Genomic DNA, 16,671 nt, shown 5'->3' with positions numbered 1-16,671 from the left:
GTATATGAGTGTATTATATCTTTTTTCTAGATAAGCTCTGCTGTGCTGCTTTAATTAAGCCCCTCGTTGGTTAATTAAAGAAGGAATATTCTAAGCTCTAGGTCAATAGAAATTTAGAATAGGAAGTTAATAGGATCCTAGACTCCTGGATACGCTGGAAGAAGCTGTGTTATTAAATAAGCTGGCTAGGCAGGGACCTAGATCTAATATGATATCCAGTAGAGTACTTTTCAAATGCTTTACTGGCGCTGAAATCATTCTATAATACTAACCCTGAGAAGCCAGGTCCGCTGCGCTGGTTAGATGTATAGATGAAAGCTATAAAGGAGGATTAATTTGTTGAAAAGTATATAGATGATGATAGACTAGCAATCAACGCTTGAGGGTAAGTGTTTCTGAAGAGAGAGGTGATATGACAGCTGAGCCTGAGGCTATTTCTAAGGGTAGAAGTGGCCTCGTGGCCGGATAGGAGGCCTTAGGCAGGAAGGGCATCAACCTTAACCCGCGGTGCCAGATCTGGGGATAGCCTCACCCTGGGGCCATAAGGGGTCAAGCTGGTTACCTAAGCACACAAGATAAAACCTTCCCGCAGGTCCTGGTAGTTAGATTCCTTTCCCATGCTTGTTGTTTTAGAGAATCGCACCCCTAGATAGGAATCGAATATCTTTGGAAAAGGCACGTCACATAATTATCTTATTTCTAATCTAAATAGTGTCGAAAATACTGTTTAATTATTTAAATTATTCTCTTGGACTGGCTATCAGTCTATTAATAATTTATAGTTAATAATTTATAATGTATTCTATATACTTTTATAATTGTTTGCTAATATTTAGATATAAATAATTTATCTTAGTCTATAATAAGTTCATTTAATAATCCAGTTTATATAAAAACTTCCCGCCGGGAAAATCAAAAATCAACCTTTTGAAATTCAATGCCTTTTGACGGTGTCCAGGGCCTCGCTATGGCCCAAGGACCCCCTAATATCGACAACGCCCCCCTAGACCTAGAGGGGCAGGCGTTAGGCCCAGTGAACCCTGAGGGTGCCCATATAGATATCCTAGTAGGGACAGTACTACCAGCGTCTTCTGAGGCTAGTATAATGGTTTCTTAGAGCAAAGGCTTTACACTTAACCTAGAAATTAAATCTAGGAAACTATTTCTCCCTCTATACCCCTAGGAAAAATAATCTTGGGACCCGCCGGGAAAATCAAAAATCAACCTTTTGAAATTCAATGCCTTTTGACGGTGTCCAGGGCCTCGCTATGGCCCAAGGACCCCCCAATATCGACAACGCCCCCCTAGACCCAGGGGGGCAGGCGCTAGGCCCGGTGAACCCCGAGGGTGCCCATATAGGCACCCCAGTGGGGACAGCACTGCCAGCGCCCCCCGAGGCCAGTATAATGGTCCCCCAGAGCGAGGGCTTCACGCCTAACCTAGAAATCGAACCTAGGGAACTGTTCCCCCCCCTATACCCCCAGGAAGCCCCCAAAGCTCCGGGGAAGAGGCGACGGGACTATAGCCCTGATAGAGCTGATAGAGCCCCTATAAAGGCCCTACTCGGCCTAGCCTATAAGGACATGGAACAGGCCTTATTAGATCACTTTATAAGCAGTAATAGCGCGCTACACGCGGAGATGGCCGCTATGAAGGCCTATATGACCTCTCTGGTAGAGGCTATGGAGCAGTGTCTCATAGGCCAATTGGGCGCTCTGGAGCGCCGTTTCTCAACTCTAGAAGCTTAACAGGCCTCCCTGAACGCCCCGAACCATCCCCTAAAGTCTCTATCGTCAGGGGGCGACCGCTAGGGCCTACGACAGCCTCTGCCATCCCAGGAGACGATGTTTGCAGAGGTCGCCCATGGCCCCCAAGCTAACCTGAATAGGGCCGCTAAGCCCATAGAGCCATGCAGAGCCTCACCCCCGATATCAAAACCACCCCCTGGGGTGAAGCCCGCAGCAGGCCTCCAGTGGGCCGATATAGCGGCTAGCAATGCCCAGGAGTGGCAAATCATTATAAAAAAACGGGTTTACTCCCTAAACCAGCCCCCAAAAGTCCAAATAGATCTAGGGAGCCTGAAGCCTATTCGCGGAAGTAATAAGAGAGATCGTAGGCTTATATTTAGGCGTAAAAATGGCCGCACCGTCCCTAAAAAGTCTAAAGCTGATGTTATCTTGTAGTTTAACCACTGCCTAGCCTAGGTAGGCTTCCCGAACTTTGTCAGGGTAATAGACGCTAATTACACCGAATTAGGGGCTATCTCAGCTTTATTGGATTAAGGAAGTACTGTAGGCTCGCTATTACCAGTTTATAAGGACCTATTGGTGGCTGCCTGCCACTGGATCAACCCTGTAGTCATTTTAGTGGAAGTAGACTAACAGTGGTACAAGATTAAGATGTATACAGTGCTGATAGCCCGCTATAGCGTCTTAGGGCTAGGCCTAGCTAGGGAAGAAATTGAATTAGGGGGCACATGTACTCTAATGAGAAACTTTATCTGGATTAAGCTGATAGCGGCTATCTAGACTAATAAGCAGTATTTCTCTACTATTATTATAATAGTAGGAGGCCTAGATAACGCCTATAGGCTACTCGCCTGGGGCGTACACTTCGGGGGTAACAGGCACCCTATCAGCCCCTATTATAAAGTGGGTAAAGACACCGTTTGTACCTGATACTGTGGCATTGGTCACTAAACTTATAGAGGCTACAGTATCTAACCACCACTCTGCACTGTGTGTGCTGGTGTTTATAAAGCCTAAGAGCATATTTATAATATACTAAACTGTAGGGTCCAAACAGACCACCCATGTCTGCATGCACCCACTAAATGTGGCAACTGTGAGGAGAAGCACCAGGCTGATTCCCTGGAGTGTCCCAAGCTTCAGGAGGCCCGCCAACGACTCTATAAGTGCTTCCCCGATATAGAGGTCGTTATGCCCCCTCCCCCCCCTGAATGGACTGAATGGGAAGGCGTTGCTGAGGAGGCTTCTTTCCCAACCACTACCCAGGACGCCCTCCAAGCCCCAGAGCTTAGGGAGGTCGATGACGCTATAGAAGATGCCCCAGAGACATTACCCCTACTGTACTCATCCCCATGTCCAATACCAACGCCTGGAGCTGCAGCCCCTATTAATGTTGATTATTCAATATAATTGCGGCCGTACCTACCCCGCAACCTTAAGGGCTCTAGAAGCGGGGATAAAGTAGTAAATAGATATTATATGTCTGCAAGAGCCTTATATTGCCTATAACTTCTTCTATCCAGGCTATCTGCTGTACTGGTCAGGGGGGGAGAAGCGGGATCAACGGGTGCTTATGGCCATCTGTAAAGACCTTATAGGAGTAGTTAGGATCGAGAACTGCACTGATTTAGTAGATTATCTCTATTTATAGGCCCTGGACATATAGGAAGCATTAATAATTAGTGGGCATGCCCCCTGACGCACTAGAATAGTCAACTGCTATGATGTGTGGATTGGGGCCAGTTACCGGTGGCAAGGGGCCTTTTCTAGATGATGTTGGGCCATCGAGGATGTAGACTGGGACCTGTTTATAGTAGATAGATGCTTATTAGTGGATGATTTCAATGTCTATAGCCCTTCGTGGAATCCACTGGCCAAGGGCCGGGTTAATGCTGAGCCCTTGGAATAGCTTATAGAGCGGCACTTACTATATGTTAATAACCTACTGGGGGAGGCTATACGCTATAAGAAGACTGAGGGGGTGTTAATTATTGATTTAGCGTTATCTTCGCCAGCCCTAGGGCCTCTGCAAGCCTGGGAGGTGGATAAGGATAAGTCTACAATATCTGACCATGAGCTTATCGTCCTAGCTTGGGAAGCCCTAGAAGAACCCCCTCCAGGAGGAATCTCTAGGGAGATTACTGGGTGGCAGATAGAAGCTCTGCAGGTAAACGAGGAAGCTCTAAAGCTGGCCACAGCAGCTTGGGCCTTAGAGGCTGTAGGCTACCCCTCTCTTAGTGATCAATGCACCGAGGAAGACCTTGTCAGAGAGGCCAATTGGGTGCAGGACACCCTAACCAGCGTACTTGATAGGCATGCTAAAGCAGTATGGCTTTGTGCACGCTCTAAGCGGTGGTGGAAGCCAGAGCTGCGGCAAGCCTAGAGCTTATAGACTGCAGCCTGCAAGCGGTGATAGGTCTATGCCTGTACCGACACCGAATTTAAGGCTGCAAGAACCGCTTATTACTATGAAATAAAGGCGGCTAAAAGGACCTGCTGGGAGGTCTTCTTTGCTGAGAGAGGCCCTGGGGGGAAGGAAGAGTGGAAAAAGGGTTCTAACCCCATTGGGAACCTTTTTCCCAAAGGCCCTAGAGATGACCTGGAAAAGCCTTCTCCAGGAGATCCTAATAGGTGTTGGATAGCTTTACAGTATACTAAGCCACGGACTAATCTTACCACCCTAGTATTTTAAGGCCTGGATCTAGAGGCTCTTCCTACTACTACTATAGCTGATAAAGAAGCTTTAATTAGGAAAATAGTATTTCCTAACGCCTCCTGTAGCTCCCCTTCTGGGGAGCTGCCAGGTGGACAGGCCTATATGCTTATAACGCTAGAGTGGGTGCATCAGGCTCTATTTAGCTAGAGCATCAAAAAAGCTCTGGGGACTGATAGGCTCAATTTTAAAGCATGCCGGCTACTCTGGGTATTAGACTCACCCTAAATTATAGAGATGGCTAGGCAGTGCTTTTAGCTTAGGGTATACCCAGAGGCCTAGAAGACTGCTAAAGGTATCCTACTTCGGAAGTTAGGGAAGCCTAATTACACCTAGGTGAAGGCCTGGAGGATGATAAGCTTGTTTAGCTGCCTGGGCAAGGTTGTTGAGAAGCTGGCTGCAGGCCTTATAATAGACTGGTGTGAGGCTCAGGGGGCTTTACACCCTAGATAAATAAGATACAGGCGAGGTTATAGGGCTATTAACGTGATAGCCTGCCTCATATAAATAGTGTACAAGGGATAGACTTAAAAGCTTTTCATAGGCACTATCTTTATTAATATTATGGGGGCCTTCGACCATGTTGACCTTTATAAGCTTAGTGAGGCTATGGAAGCTATAGGCCTAGATAATGACTTTATAAGATAAACTTTATCTTTTTTTATAAATAGAAGGGTCAGCCTCGTAATTAATAGTTATAAAGCCTCTGAACAGCCTATTAACTCAGGGCTGCTCTAGGACTCACCAGTCTTCTCAATCCTCTTTCTTATCTATATCTAGGGTGTGTTTCAGGCTATGGAATAGCAGGTGCCAGGGATCAAGGCCCTGTCCTATGCTGATGACATAGGCCTGGTAGCCTAGGGAAGCTCGGTCTCTGAGATCTGCAGACAGCTAGAAGCAGCGGCAAAAGCTGCTATTGAGTGGGGACTGGCAAATAGCGTCAAATTCGACCCTAAAAAGACAGAGGCCATCCTATTCTCTAGGGCTACCAGCAGGGAACATAAAAATCAGATCTAGGAAGCTAGGGTGCAGGTAGGAGACGCTTTAGTAGTATTTTCCTCAACAGCCATCCAGTGGTTAGGGGTCTTACTAGATCTAAAGCTTACCTTTAAAGCCTACTATAAGTATCGCCTGTAAAAAAGTCAAAATACTGAAAGACGAGTGCGGGTACTGTGCAAGGCCCAGGGGCTTCTCCCAGGCTTGGCATAGCGAATCTAAAAGGCCACCACGCAGTCAGTGGTGTTTTATAGGGCTAAGCTTTGGTGACATAGACAAAAGAACTGCCTAGAAGGACTGTAGGGCCTAATTAATAACTAGGCCCGGGCAGTCATAGGTATGCTAAAGTCTATTCTGTTAGGACTACTTATAAAGGAGACAGCTCTGGAACTAGTAAAGGCCCTATTAGATAGTAAATAGCAGTGGTATGCCCTAAGACTTCTAGGACTTTCCTAGGGACATCTAGCAGCAGAAATACTTCCTATAACGCTTAGGAAGGGAGATGTCTATACACAGCCTAGAGAGCAGCTACTAGAAGACTGAGCTTGGGTAATACCAACCTGCTAAAGCCTTTAGAAGCTGGGCATGGGCCTGGCCTATAGACTACAAGAGATCTTGACTACTGATCTCTCTTAGAGCTTTAAGCGTACAATAAAGCCTAGTAATAGGTCTATACCACTAGATTTCAGGATAGACTTTCTTGAAACCACTATACAATTAGCTTCAGACTCTCTAAGTGGGATAAGGAACACCAATCTTTACTCAGACAGTTCTAGGTTAGACAATCAGCGCATAGACGCTGCAGTAGCTTATAAGCCACTTATTGGCCCCTAGAGATCATGCCTAGCTTCTCTAGGCGCAGGCTTCAAAGTCTTTAATACAGAACTAATAGAAGTAGTCGAAGCCCTAGAATAGGCGCTGGCAGAGAATCTTATAGGGCCAATTAAAGTATTTTTAGACACCTAAGCCGCTATAAGCAGGCTCCAGCATACCCAGCCTAGCCCAGGGCAAGCCCTAGCGCTGCAGGCACACGACCTAGCCAGGGAACTACAGGCCACCGGCCGCAGGGTTACCATATACTAGGTGCCAGGCCATAAAGAGGTCCCAGGCAACAAAGAGGCCGATAAGGCCGCTAAAAAAGCTACAGGGAGGCCCTGTACAGACAAGTACTCAGATATCTCACTAGCCCATGCCCAGCAGGCATGCACCGAAACTTATAACGCTATCAAGGCCAACTAGCTCACTACAAAGCTTGCAAGACACACCCAACAGGTAGGCCAGGCCTACCAACCCCCCCAAAGATAAAAGCTTAACCCAATAATGGCAAGCACCCCCAAGCACCTAACACAGCAGTATTACCAATTCAAGACCGGCCACACCCCAATCAGGGCCTATCTACACCGAATCAAGGCCCAAGACTCCCCTAATTGCTTAAGATGCTCTAGGGGGACTAAGACAGTAAGACACCTTCTTACAAACTGTCAACAGTGGTGCCACCAGCGGGAAAAACTATATGCCGGCTTGGCCGAAACAGGGGTAAAGGCCCCGCAGGATAGCGAGCAGTGCCCCAAAGCACGCCTATTCCAGGACCCAAAGGCCACTACAGCGCTGCTGGCGTTTATAGAGGCCATTAAAGAGCGAGAGAATAACCAACAGGCCTGGGAGCAGGCCTATAAGACTGATAATTGGGGCATTAAGGCCCTGGATGAGGGAGAGCGAGAGGGGGAAGGATAGCGGACAAAGGCAGCCCACTATTATAGACAACGCCCAAACGTTAGTGGCCATAAGGAGGGGGTAGTGATTGCCACCCACTATAAGCCCCCAAATCATCCTGCGCATATAAGCGGCATAGGGTGAGGAAAGTACAAGATACCTTGAAAGCCTGGATCCAATGGGGGTAGAGGCACCGGCTTATAGAGGGCAACCCCTATAAGCAGGCCTAATCCACACGAATCGCTGTCTGTCATAGCCTAGGGCTCGGTATAGACGTTAAATTTGATTAAATAATAATAATAATAATAATCATATTAAAAGTGGCTAAATATTTAACGCTTTGCTGCTTAAGATATAAAGAGAATGTTTAAGAGTGAAATCCCTATACTTAATAGGCTAACACAGTGTTGAGCGCTAATTTTAATTTATGAATTTATTAGACGTTCCTTCAATAACGTGCTTTGCCAGGGGATCCACTGCTGTAATGGACAGCTCACTAGAGATAATCATAGCATATTATCCTTAATCTACAAGGGATGCAACGATTGATCATAGAATATGTCACAGCTTCAATTTATAGTGTCAAAGCAATGATTTTATAAATCATAGCAGAACTGATAGTATTTATTTCGCCCATAACCCTAGCTGCTTCCTTGGAACTGACATTTAATAATATAAAAGACAAGCAGTTCAAAGATAAAGCAGCATTACCTAGAACTAGTAAGGATCAAAAGGCGTCTACCTCCAAAGCCCTAAAGAACAAGAAAAAGTAAAGAAGATAATGCCAAGACTAACGCGGTCAAACCCTTATTAAGAAGGCATATGAAATGAGTCACCTCAATAACGCTGATATCTTCCTTAGCATCAGGTTTCAAGACATTGGCCGGATGAGGATATTCTGTGCAGATAAAACTGGCATTTGGGCCTCATGTGTATCACAGCTGGTATTATACTTAAATCTATATATTACAAAGCTAATAAAATCAGAATTCTTTTTATCCTATTCCTAATAGAAAAATGCTAAATGATTTCATTGGTTAAAGCTTAAAAAAGACGAAACCTCAGCAGGAACTATAGTTATTTTTTATATAAATTTACTATTCTTAGAGAATCTTAAAGCGACTTACTGTCATAGGATAGAAAAAGTTGGGTATAGCTGTTAATAGTATTAGAGGCTATATATAGACAACTAATAACATATTATATTTCTGTTAACATACGAACTTTTTTATAAATATCCTGTTTCTAGAGATTGAAAATAAGTCTAGATCTTTACCTAGAGCTAATCTGATTAATTGATGAATTTAGTATGAAACACTTAGGACCGTTGATAATATGATTTGTTAATATTTTTCCGCTGCTGTCTACATTAAGCCAGATCTCTTTATTAATTCTTGTATTAATGTATATAAGAGCCAATTTAACTCTTTACAGCTAATATCTATTAGACTAGATATAAGTGCCTTTGTTTTATTAAAAGTAGCTGTTAACCTAATATAGACCTTAGATAGTGAGTGTTTTTTGATATAGCACTTGTCTGACTTTTTTGAGGGGCTGGGGATGACTCCTTTAGTGGGGCTGTCAAGAGTATGTCTGCTCTACTATGGGCTTTTCTACAGTTTTGTATTTATACGCGCGTGATGCTGCAGCATTTTATTCCTGTCTAAGGGAATTTTTTTATTGGTGTGAAGTGAGTGAATTGAGTTATTAGGATTGAATGTTCTAAGTCATGGGTGGCTGCTTAGTGCTTATAACTTAAGATATGAACTTCTACTGGTTAATTTCTGGGGTGAAGTGGGTCGGGCACACTTGATTATTCTTTAGGATGGTTGTGCTAGTTTTGGACTCTGTACTCAGTTTTGGATTCTGGGATTATAGGAGACTTATCTTTTACTGTAATTATATGGTGTCTAGGCTTGTACTAGATAGTTATGTTAGGGTAGATAGTTATAGATAGATCTATATCCTATTTGAGAGCTATAGTGTTTAAGAGAGATCCTGTTTAAGAGTTCTATTATTTAAGAGGGACTTAGTACAGGAGAATACTGTTTTAAGAGAATACTTTCTTAGGAGAAAACTCTCTTAGGAGATCTATAGAAAGCTAATTAGAAAACTGTCACTTAGGAGGGATCTTGTTTAGGAGAGATCTCTATAAAGAGAGATATTGCTGAGGAGAGATCTGGCATAAGAGACTTGGTAATCTTGATTGAGATAATGGGGGGAAATTGCTTGAGCATTTTATTAGTGGATAGAAAGGTGTCTTCCTCAGAAGCGAATTCCTGCCTCTGAGTTGGGGCTATCCTCTTTCCGTGATGACACCGAGAAAATCGACATTGATTGTCAGTTTGTCACAATATCAACTTGAACAGTGCACGTGATTTATCACGTGTGTCGACCTGCTCCCTCATATCGGGTTAGTAATCCTCGAACATCTATAACCAATCAACGGCTCAATATCGTTCTGTGCTGCAGATTTGCACTTGCAAGAGGTTTGCACCTGCAAGTGGTTTGCGCTTGCAAGAGGTTTGCGCTTGCAAGAGGTTTGCATTTGCAAGAGCGTTGCACCTGCAAGTGGTTTGCGCTTGCAAGAGGTTTGCACCTGCAAGTGGTTTGCATTTGCAAGAGCGTTGCACCTGCAAGTGGTTTGCGCTTGCAAGAGGTTTGCATTTGCAAGAGCGTTGCAACTGCAAATGATTTGCGCTTGCAAGAGGTTTGCACCTGCAAGTGGTTTGCATTTGCAAGTGGTTTGCATTTGCAAGAGCGTTGCAACTGCAAGTGGTTTGCAACTGCAAATGATTTGCGCTTGCAAGTGGTTTGCGCTTGCAAGAGGTTTGCACCTGCAAGTGGTTTGCAACTGCAAATGATTTGCGCTTGCAAGAGGTTTGCGCTTGCAAGAGGTTTGCATTTGCAAGAGCGTTGCACCTGCAAGAGGTTTGCACCTGCAAGTGGTTTGCGCTTGCAAGAGGTTTGCATTTGCAAGAGCGTTGCAACTGCAAATGATTTGCGCTTGCAAGTAAGCTGCATTTGCAAGAGCTGAGAGCGAATTGTCTAATTCGTACAGAACAATTCAGTAATTTCTTTTTCCGCCGACCTAAATCGTACGTGTGGATTCGACAAACGTCGGTTTTACGCATACATATCCTTTGCTACCCACTCGCCCCACTTCTCATGGTCCTGAGTCTCACGGCCCAGCAGGGCAAAAAACTGTATCTCGAGGGCTTCCTAGGCTGGATAGCTTGCAATGGGCGTCGGGAGGCTGAACAGGGTTATCTGCCCTTGATTGAGTTCACCTCTCTATCATGCACATTTCTACCATCTTTAATAGTAGCATGTCATAAAGGAGTCTAGGTCCGATTAGCACCCTGATTGGAACGACGCACCGATTCCATTTGTCCTGCCCGACAATCGTTTAAGGCGCCGGAGCTCGAAGAGTACACGGTGCGCGGGAGGCACGGGTCAGTCCCAAGGCGTTGCATTTTCCAGCACGTGACATGCTTGGCAAACAGCAAGTTGGCCTCTTTGTTGTGGAAACGATGACCTTTCAGATAATTCTATCTCATCGCCTTAAACGCTTCTTATAACTAAATTTTCTTTAAAGACGCCCTTCTAGCTCTATCTAAGACTCTGACTACGCATATTTTCTTGTTTACACTGTTTGGCTGAGCTTAAAGAAAATGAGATAGTTAAGTAATGTGAAAATCCCTTAATGCAATTATTCCTGTTGCCAATATGTTAGAAATGGCACTCTCTGATCAAAATAAGCCCGTTCGTAAACGCCCAAGATTAGAAATCTAGGAAAGTCCTCTAAAGATGAATTTAAAATCTCTTCCGCCGGAAATCTAATTGATAATCTAGGAATATACATAGCCTGCAGCACAGGTTATTGAAGTTGTGACCTAGGACAATTTTGATAACAATAAGTATTATAAATATATGATATTTTGCCCTATTAGCTCTCTCAATACTCTCCTACAGATGAATTTTAGTTTGAGACCTATGGAGACACTGTCTCCATTAGAGAAATGCCCATTTCCAATCGCTCTTTAGATATATTAAGAATCCCATATATATACACTTTACATATATGTCTTAGTCCAATATCCAAATCTGTCTGAATACGCTTTCTACTTTAATCCCTATCAAGACCTTCTCTGATTAAGTTACGATATCGTAAGCGACCCTAAACCCCTAAAGGAGCTACAAGCTACCTACTAGACTTCTATCAATCAATTCTAGATCCTTCTTATTAAAGATACAGAATGGGATAACTAGAACTAAGACCCATCTTCTGCCTCAACCCTGTCAATCCTTCCTAGTCTGCAGATTATCATACTGATAGATGATGACTATAACAATAACAGTACACTAATTACATATCGTGCTAAGGAATACCAGAAGTATACTGCCCAATACTAGAATAATTATAATAAGTTCTATAAGTCCATAGGTCTTGACACGTCATATTAGCTTAAGTATATAAACCATAGTGGAAATTCTTACCTTAGTATATATATTCCTTATAGAATAACTGATGCCAAGGCGCAAGCTAAACCCTAATAAATGACTGAGAGAAAGAAGATATAATTTTGAATTAAATAGCTCTAGACTCAAGCTACCTGGGACTATGCCCTGCTCGGGCCGCAACCACAAGGTCGAGGCTCATGGCAGGGCTGCACGCAGCGTCAGGCTAATCCACACAGGTTAGACCCCAAGTGGGTTTAAAACCACGGTGCCAACACCATGCCAGGGCTGACCCCAGGGCAGAAGTGCACTAGCGGGTAGAAGCTTCCAGCAGGCCCGACTCGCCAAGTCCACACCATAATTGAGTCTAGCCCCACCGATTTTCTGAAGAGTATGAATGGGGGCACTGGGGGCACCTGTACTGGGTGTACATCCACTAGAAGAGTGCATCTGCACTGAATGAATGCATCTGCACTGGGTGTACATCCACTAGAAGAGTGTATCTGCACTGAATGAATGCATCTGCACTGGGTGTATCACCACTAGAAGAGTGTGTCTATACAAGGTCCTATTGTTGCCAGTTTGACAGCTACAGACGTTCGAGAACCATTGGTGTGCCCTATATAATTGGAGTGGAATAAATATTCTCTGTTATGTGCCATGTGGGCAGGTCAGAGAATGTCTTAAGACAATTGTAATAAGATAAATGCGAATATGTATTAGTTGAAATATGACTCATACAGACTTGTCTCGGCTGTCTGTATAAGCCAGCTAAGACAAGTTAGGACCAGTCACATTCATACGGTCATAATTTTCTCCCTCTCACAAGTCCCATTCCTCGAGTCAACCGCCACGGACAAGAGCTCTAGGACTAAATTGGATCCAGGAGGGGCTCGATCACTGTACTCGCTCCCACCTTCGCGCTTCATCAGTCTAGGGAAGTAGGGATAAGCTAGGTATAGGAAGAAATCCTTGTTATATAATGATCGTGCTATAAACAATAAGCTTATTGATATATAAGAACGGAACTGTGCTGTTTTGTACAGAGTAATTAGCATGTAAATATTGCTAGTATATGCCGCGTGGCAGCTTATGCTAATTAGTGTATCTTAGTGTCTGTTATGTTCACACCAGCACATCCTTCCCTGGTTTACAAGCTATCAAGCTCATAGACACTAACAGCTTGAATTTTTTAGGAACGGTGATCCTATCTGTCTTGATGGAATTTATAAGCCGCCCTCTACAGGTCCTGATCAACTCTTCTATATTATTAGCTATACGCACAGCCACCGGGAAATTCGACCAGGCGGTTCGAGATTTTCGTTAAAGCGAAAATCACATACTTCCGAAATTCTCGTATAGAAGGCATGCAAAACCGCATGTTGAAGTAGGTTCAGCGGTATGTGGAAGCATGTTCTTATTGTCTTATTATGAGGGGCAGATGGACTGCTTACATATATATACACACACATATGCATAGACCCACATCTGTATACTATTAGCCACACGCACAGCCACTGGGATATTCAACACTCCCACTCGATAGCTATCTTGATATTAAAAGTATGTTAGCAATTATATATCATAGTGCTGACAGATCCTATTAAAACCTTTCAAAATCTTTGTGGAAAAATAAAGAAAAAAGAGCCTGTGTGTTTGCTAATTTAAGATGATATCTTATATATCCTACTTAATGCCTAGCCTTTTTCAGAATTATTCAAAATGGTCTTGTGTAAGAGGCTTGGTAAGACTATTAGCAATTTGTTTTATAGTTGGTATGTATTTTAGCTTAACCATCTTAGTATTTTAAGTCTCTCTTTACTATTTATGTTAGATGTTTATATATTTTGTGTGTAAATGATACTGAGGATTCAAGGATAAAGTGATGGCTTCTTAATTATCGCTATAGATAATTGTTACCACTCTTTTTTAGCTTATATTAAGTTTATTAAGGAGTTTTCTCAGCTAGATAACCTCTTTTGTTGTCTATATCTGTTCTATAAATTTAGCTTTATAGGTTAATAGGGCAACAACAGACTGATATTTAGATTGCTAGCTGATTACTTTACTGCCAATATTAAAGAGATATCTAGTTGTAGATTATTTTATATCTTAATAACTAGTCCAGTTTATGTTTATAAAGCTACTTAACCTCTAAAGATAATCTTTATATATTAGTCTAAGAGCACTTGTGTCTTTAAGATACTAGATGATTTGATAAGCAAGTTTTATATATTATGGTTTAGGATTGGCTAGGTACTAACTCACTATTAAGACGGTATATGCAATATCTCTCCTGGTTCTAAATATAATATATATTAGAGACCCTATGATATATTAGTATTTAATTCTTTAATCTATAGAGCAGGTGTATTCTGGTCTATTCTTTAATAAAGGAAAGGTTTCTATTAATATATTAATAGAAGTGTAATTATCTATTCTAAATTAATGAATGACCTTGTAAATGTATGCTTTTTAACTTAGATAGAGTATTTGGTTCTATTAATCTTGTTAGACAGATATGCTGAGGTAGTAGCTATATAGTCCTAAGTCAGTTATATAAAAATGATTTCTAAGGGACCGCTTAATTTTCTTAATTTCTATAATATTAGGTCTAATAATTAAAAGATTATTAATGTATACTATGATGTAAATAGTATTCTGTATAAAAATACTAAGATTAGTATTGATAGGCTTAAAGCCAAGATTGCATAGGAAGTTTATTAGAGTTTGATACTAGATATATAGCGCTTGTTTTAAGCTATAGAGTGTCTTTTAAAGTTTATAGACCTTTATTATACTGTCTGTTAAGTGGTAAAGCTGTTTAATATAGATTTTATAGTTAATATTTCTATATAAGAATACAGTTTTAATATCTATCTATTTAATTTTGAGGTCTAAGGTGGCCATAATTATAAATAGCACTTTATAGCTTATAGATTTGACTATAGATATGAAGGTCTTATTATAGTCAATGCTTTCTTCTTGTATGAAGCCTTGCACTACCTATTAACACCTATAGTGAATAACTTCTCTGTGTGGTTCTTGTTTAATTTTAAAAATCTACTTTCTACTAAGGACCCTTTAGTCCTTAGAAAGATTAATAAGCTTCTATATCCTATTTTATTTAAAAGAGTTGACTTTATTAATTATTATATTTTCTTATTTAGGCCAGCTAATATTATTCATTGCTTGCTAAAGGGTTTTTAGTTTAAAAGATTCTATCTATTCTGCTGCTAGAGTTAGAAAGATTAGAATTACTTTCCTATAAGATATATTTATTAGTGCAAGCTCTTCTTCGCTTTTAGTGAAAATATCCTGTGTGGCCTATAATCTACGAACTTTAAGTTTAAAATGATGTTTTAATAGTTCTTGCTATACTATATATTCTAGATAATTACATTAGAGCTCTATATATTGTAGCCTAGCTTCTAATCTTAGATCTTGTTGCTATACTGTATTCTTTAGGCAATCATATTAGAGATTTATATATAATAGTCTGTCTCCTAATCTTAGATCTGGTTGAATATTATATTGTTGCTGGTTATTGATAGTTGATGAGTCGCTCTTTTAAGCAGTCTCTTATAGAATATCTGTAAATAGTCTAAAGGCGTCCTCACCCTATATAGGTGAGTAGGTGATATTTCTGTATCTAATAAAAGACTGTGAGTTTGAATTCTTATTACTTAACTTATTATCTAATTATGGCAGTCTTTGCTCTTGTAATATTATAGACATATAATAACCAGAGGTGGGTATAGATATATACTGTATTCTTACTAACAGTTGATTTATTAGTCCTATTGTCTTATTCTCTTCTATAGTAGTAGCTATTACTATAGATAAATCATCTAATTCTGCTTCTATATCTTGTTCTGTTTATGTGGAGAGAGTGTTTAGAATTTTATAAAATTTAGTATTTGGTGTTTTAATGATCCTGCTATCTTTTAGAAGGATATAGTAGTTTGTATTCTCTTTATATTTTAATAGAAGATATAGCCTTATCCTTAGGTCTATTAGCTTCTTTCTTTGTTTGGGCGGAATCAAATATTCCCTTTTAGATCTAATCACTCTGAGTCGTGATAGATCTAGCTTGTCATTATATTAAGCTTGATATTGTGAGGCCGTGAGACCTTCGGGACGCACCAGATGCCGCACCTCGCTACACTAGCCTCACAGAGGGTTGCCAAGCCACTAATGAAGCGGCATATATATACTGACCTTCGCACAGGGATTGCCGAAGGTCAGCAATCAGTTTGACTACCTAGCGAACCATAGCTTTACTATCGAATCCAACTCTTACCTGCTCTCTATATAATATCCTCACATTCTGATTACTCTTTACCTTCAGGAAGAGGACTAACAAGTTTCAGAATTATAGTTACTACCAGGAGCACCCCTATTCCCACTAATACCACCGAACGTTCCGTACCAGCGGCAGAAATCCAACCCAGCATGTCGGAAACACTGGATGGACATGGTAATAAAAAAGAACCAACAGTAGAACTAGAAGAGAATCATCCTACCAGTGAAGACCTAGACCTAGGGATAATGCAGCCATCCTCAGAACAGGAACTGGAGGACATATCAATAAAAGAACTCAAAGCCATAAAAACCCAGCTAGACCAAAAGCTCCATATCACAAACCTGAAACAGCAGATCCTACAAACCCAAGCGCAGCTACGTGGCGCACCAGCGCACGAGAACCAAGACACTGGAACCCCCAACAGCAGCACTCATAGAGAAAAGAGACCCCAAACCGATACAATTTCTACAGAGAAGCACCCCTCAAGATTCAAAATAAAGAATCCCTACAGTGGGAAATCCCTAACCGAACTCGAGACATTCATAGGACGTGCAGAATCATGGTTCGATAAATATCCAAAGTGGTATAGCCAATATCCACATTATAAAGTTGGCAAAGCTTCGGACAACCTGAGCTCCAAGCAATTTCTTAACTTCAATATGTACCAGAAGGAGAAAGAACCAGAACCTATTACTTAGGAAGACTTCAAAGCACACCTGCAATGACTGTTTCAT

At 41.6% G+C, this 16,671-nt stretch overlaps 3 protein-coding genes across 3 annotated transcripts; all 3 read left to right on the top strand.

Annotated features, from left to right (window-relative positions):
• Positions 1-1,238: 1,238 nt before the first annotated feature.
• Positions 1,239-1,748, top strand: TRUGW13939_07926 (uncharacterized protein; the record flags this gene model as incomplete). Its single annotated transcript, XM_035491062.1, has 1 exon — positions 1,239-1,748. The coding sequence occupies one exon, from the start codon at positions 1,239-1,241 to the stop codon at positions 1,746-1,748; it is 510 nt and encodes a 169-aa protein (XP_035346955.1).
• A 5,029-nt stretch (positions 1,749-6,777) lies between these two features.
• Positions 6,778-7,191, top strand: TRUGW13939_07925 (uncharacterized protein; the record flags this gene model as incomplete). Its single annotated transcript, XM_035491061.1, has 1 exon — positions 6,778-7,191. One exon carries the CDS (start codon positions 6,778-6,780, stop codon positions 7,189-7,191), a length of 414 nt encoding a protein of 137 aa, XP_035346954.1.
• An 8,895-nt stretch (positions 7,192-16,086) lies between these two features.
• TRUGW13939_07924 (uncharacterized protein) lies at positions 16,087-16,635 on the top strand (the record flags this gene model as incomplete). Its single annotated transcript, XM_035491060.1, has 1 exon — positions 16,087-16,635. One exon carries the CDS (start codon positions 16,087-16,089, stop codon positions 16,633-16,635), a length of 549 nt encoding a protein of 182 aa, XP_035346953.1.
• Positions 16,636-16,671: the final 36 nt, after the last annotated feature.

The sequence above is a fragment of the Talaromyces rugulosus genome, chromosome IV, assembly GCF_013368755.1.
Source record: "Talaromyces rugulosus chromosome IV, complete sequence".
Classification (NCBI taxonomy): Eukaryota; Fungi; Ascomycota; class Eurotiomycetes; order Eurotiales; family Trichocomaceae; genus Talaromyces; species Talaromyces rugulosus.
Note: the sequence above shows the minus strand (reverse complement) of the source record. Positions and strands in the feature narration are given on the sequence as shown.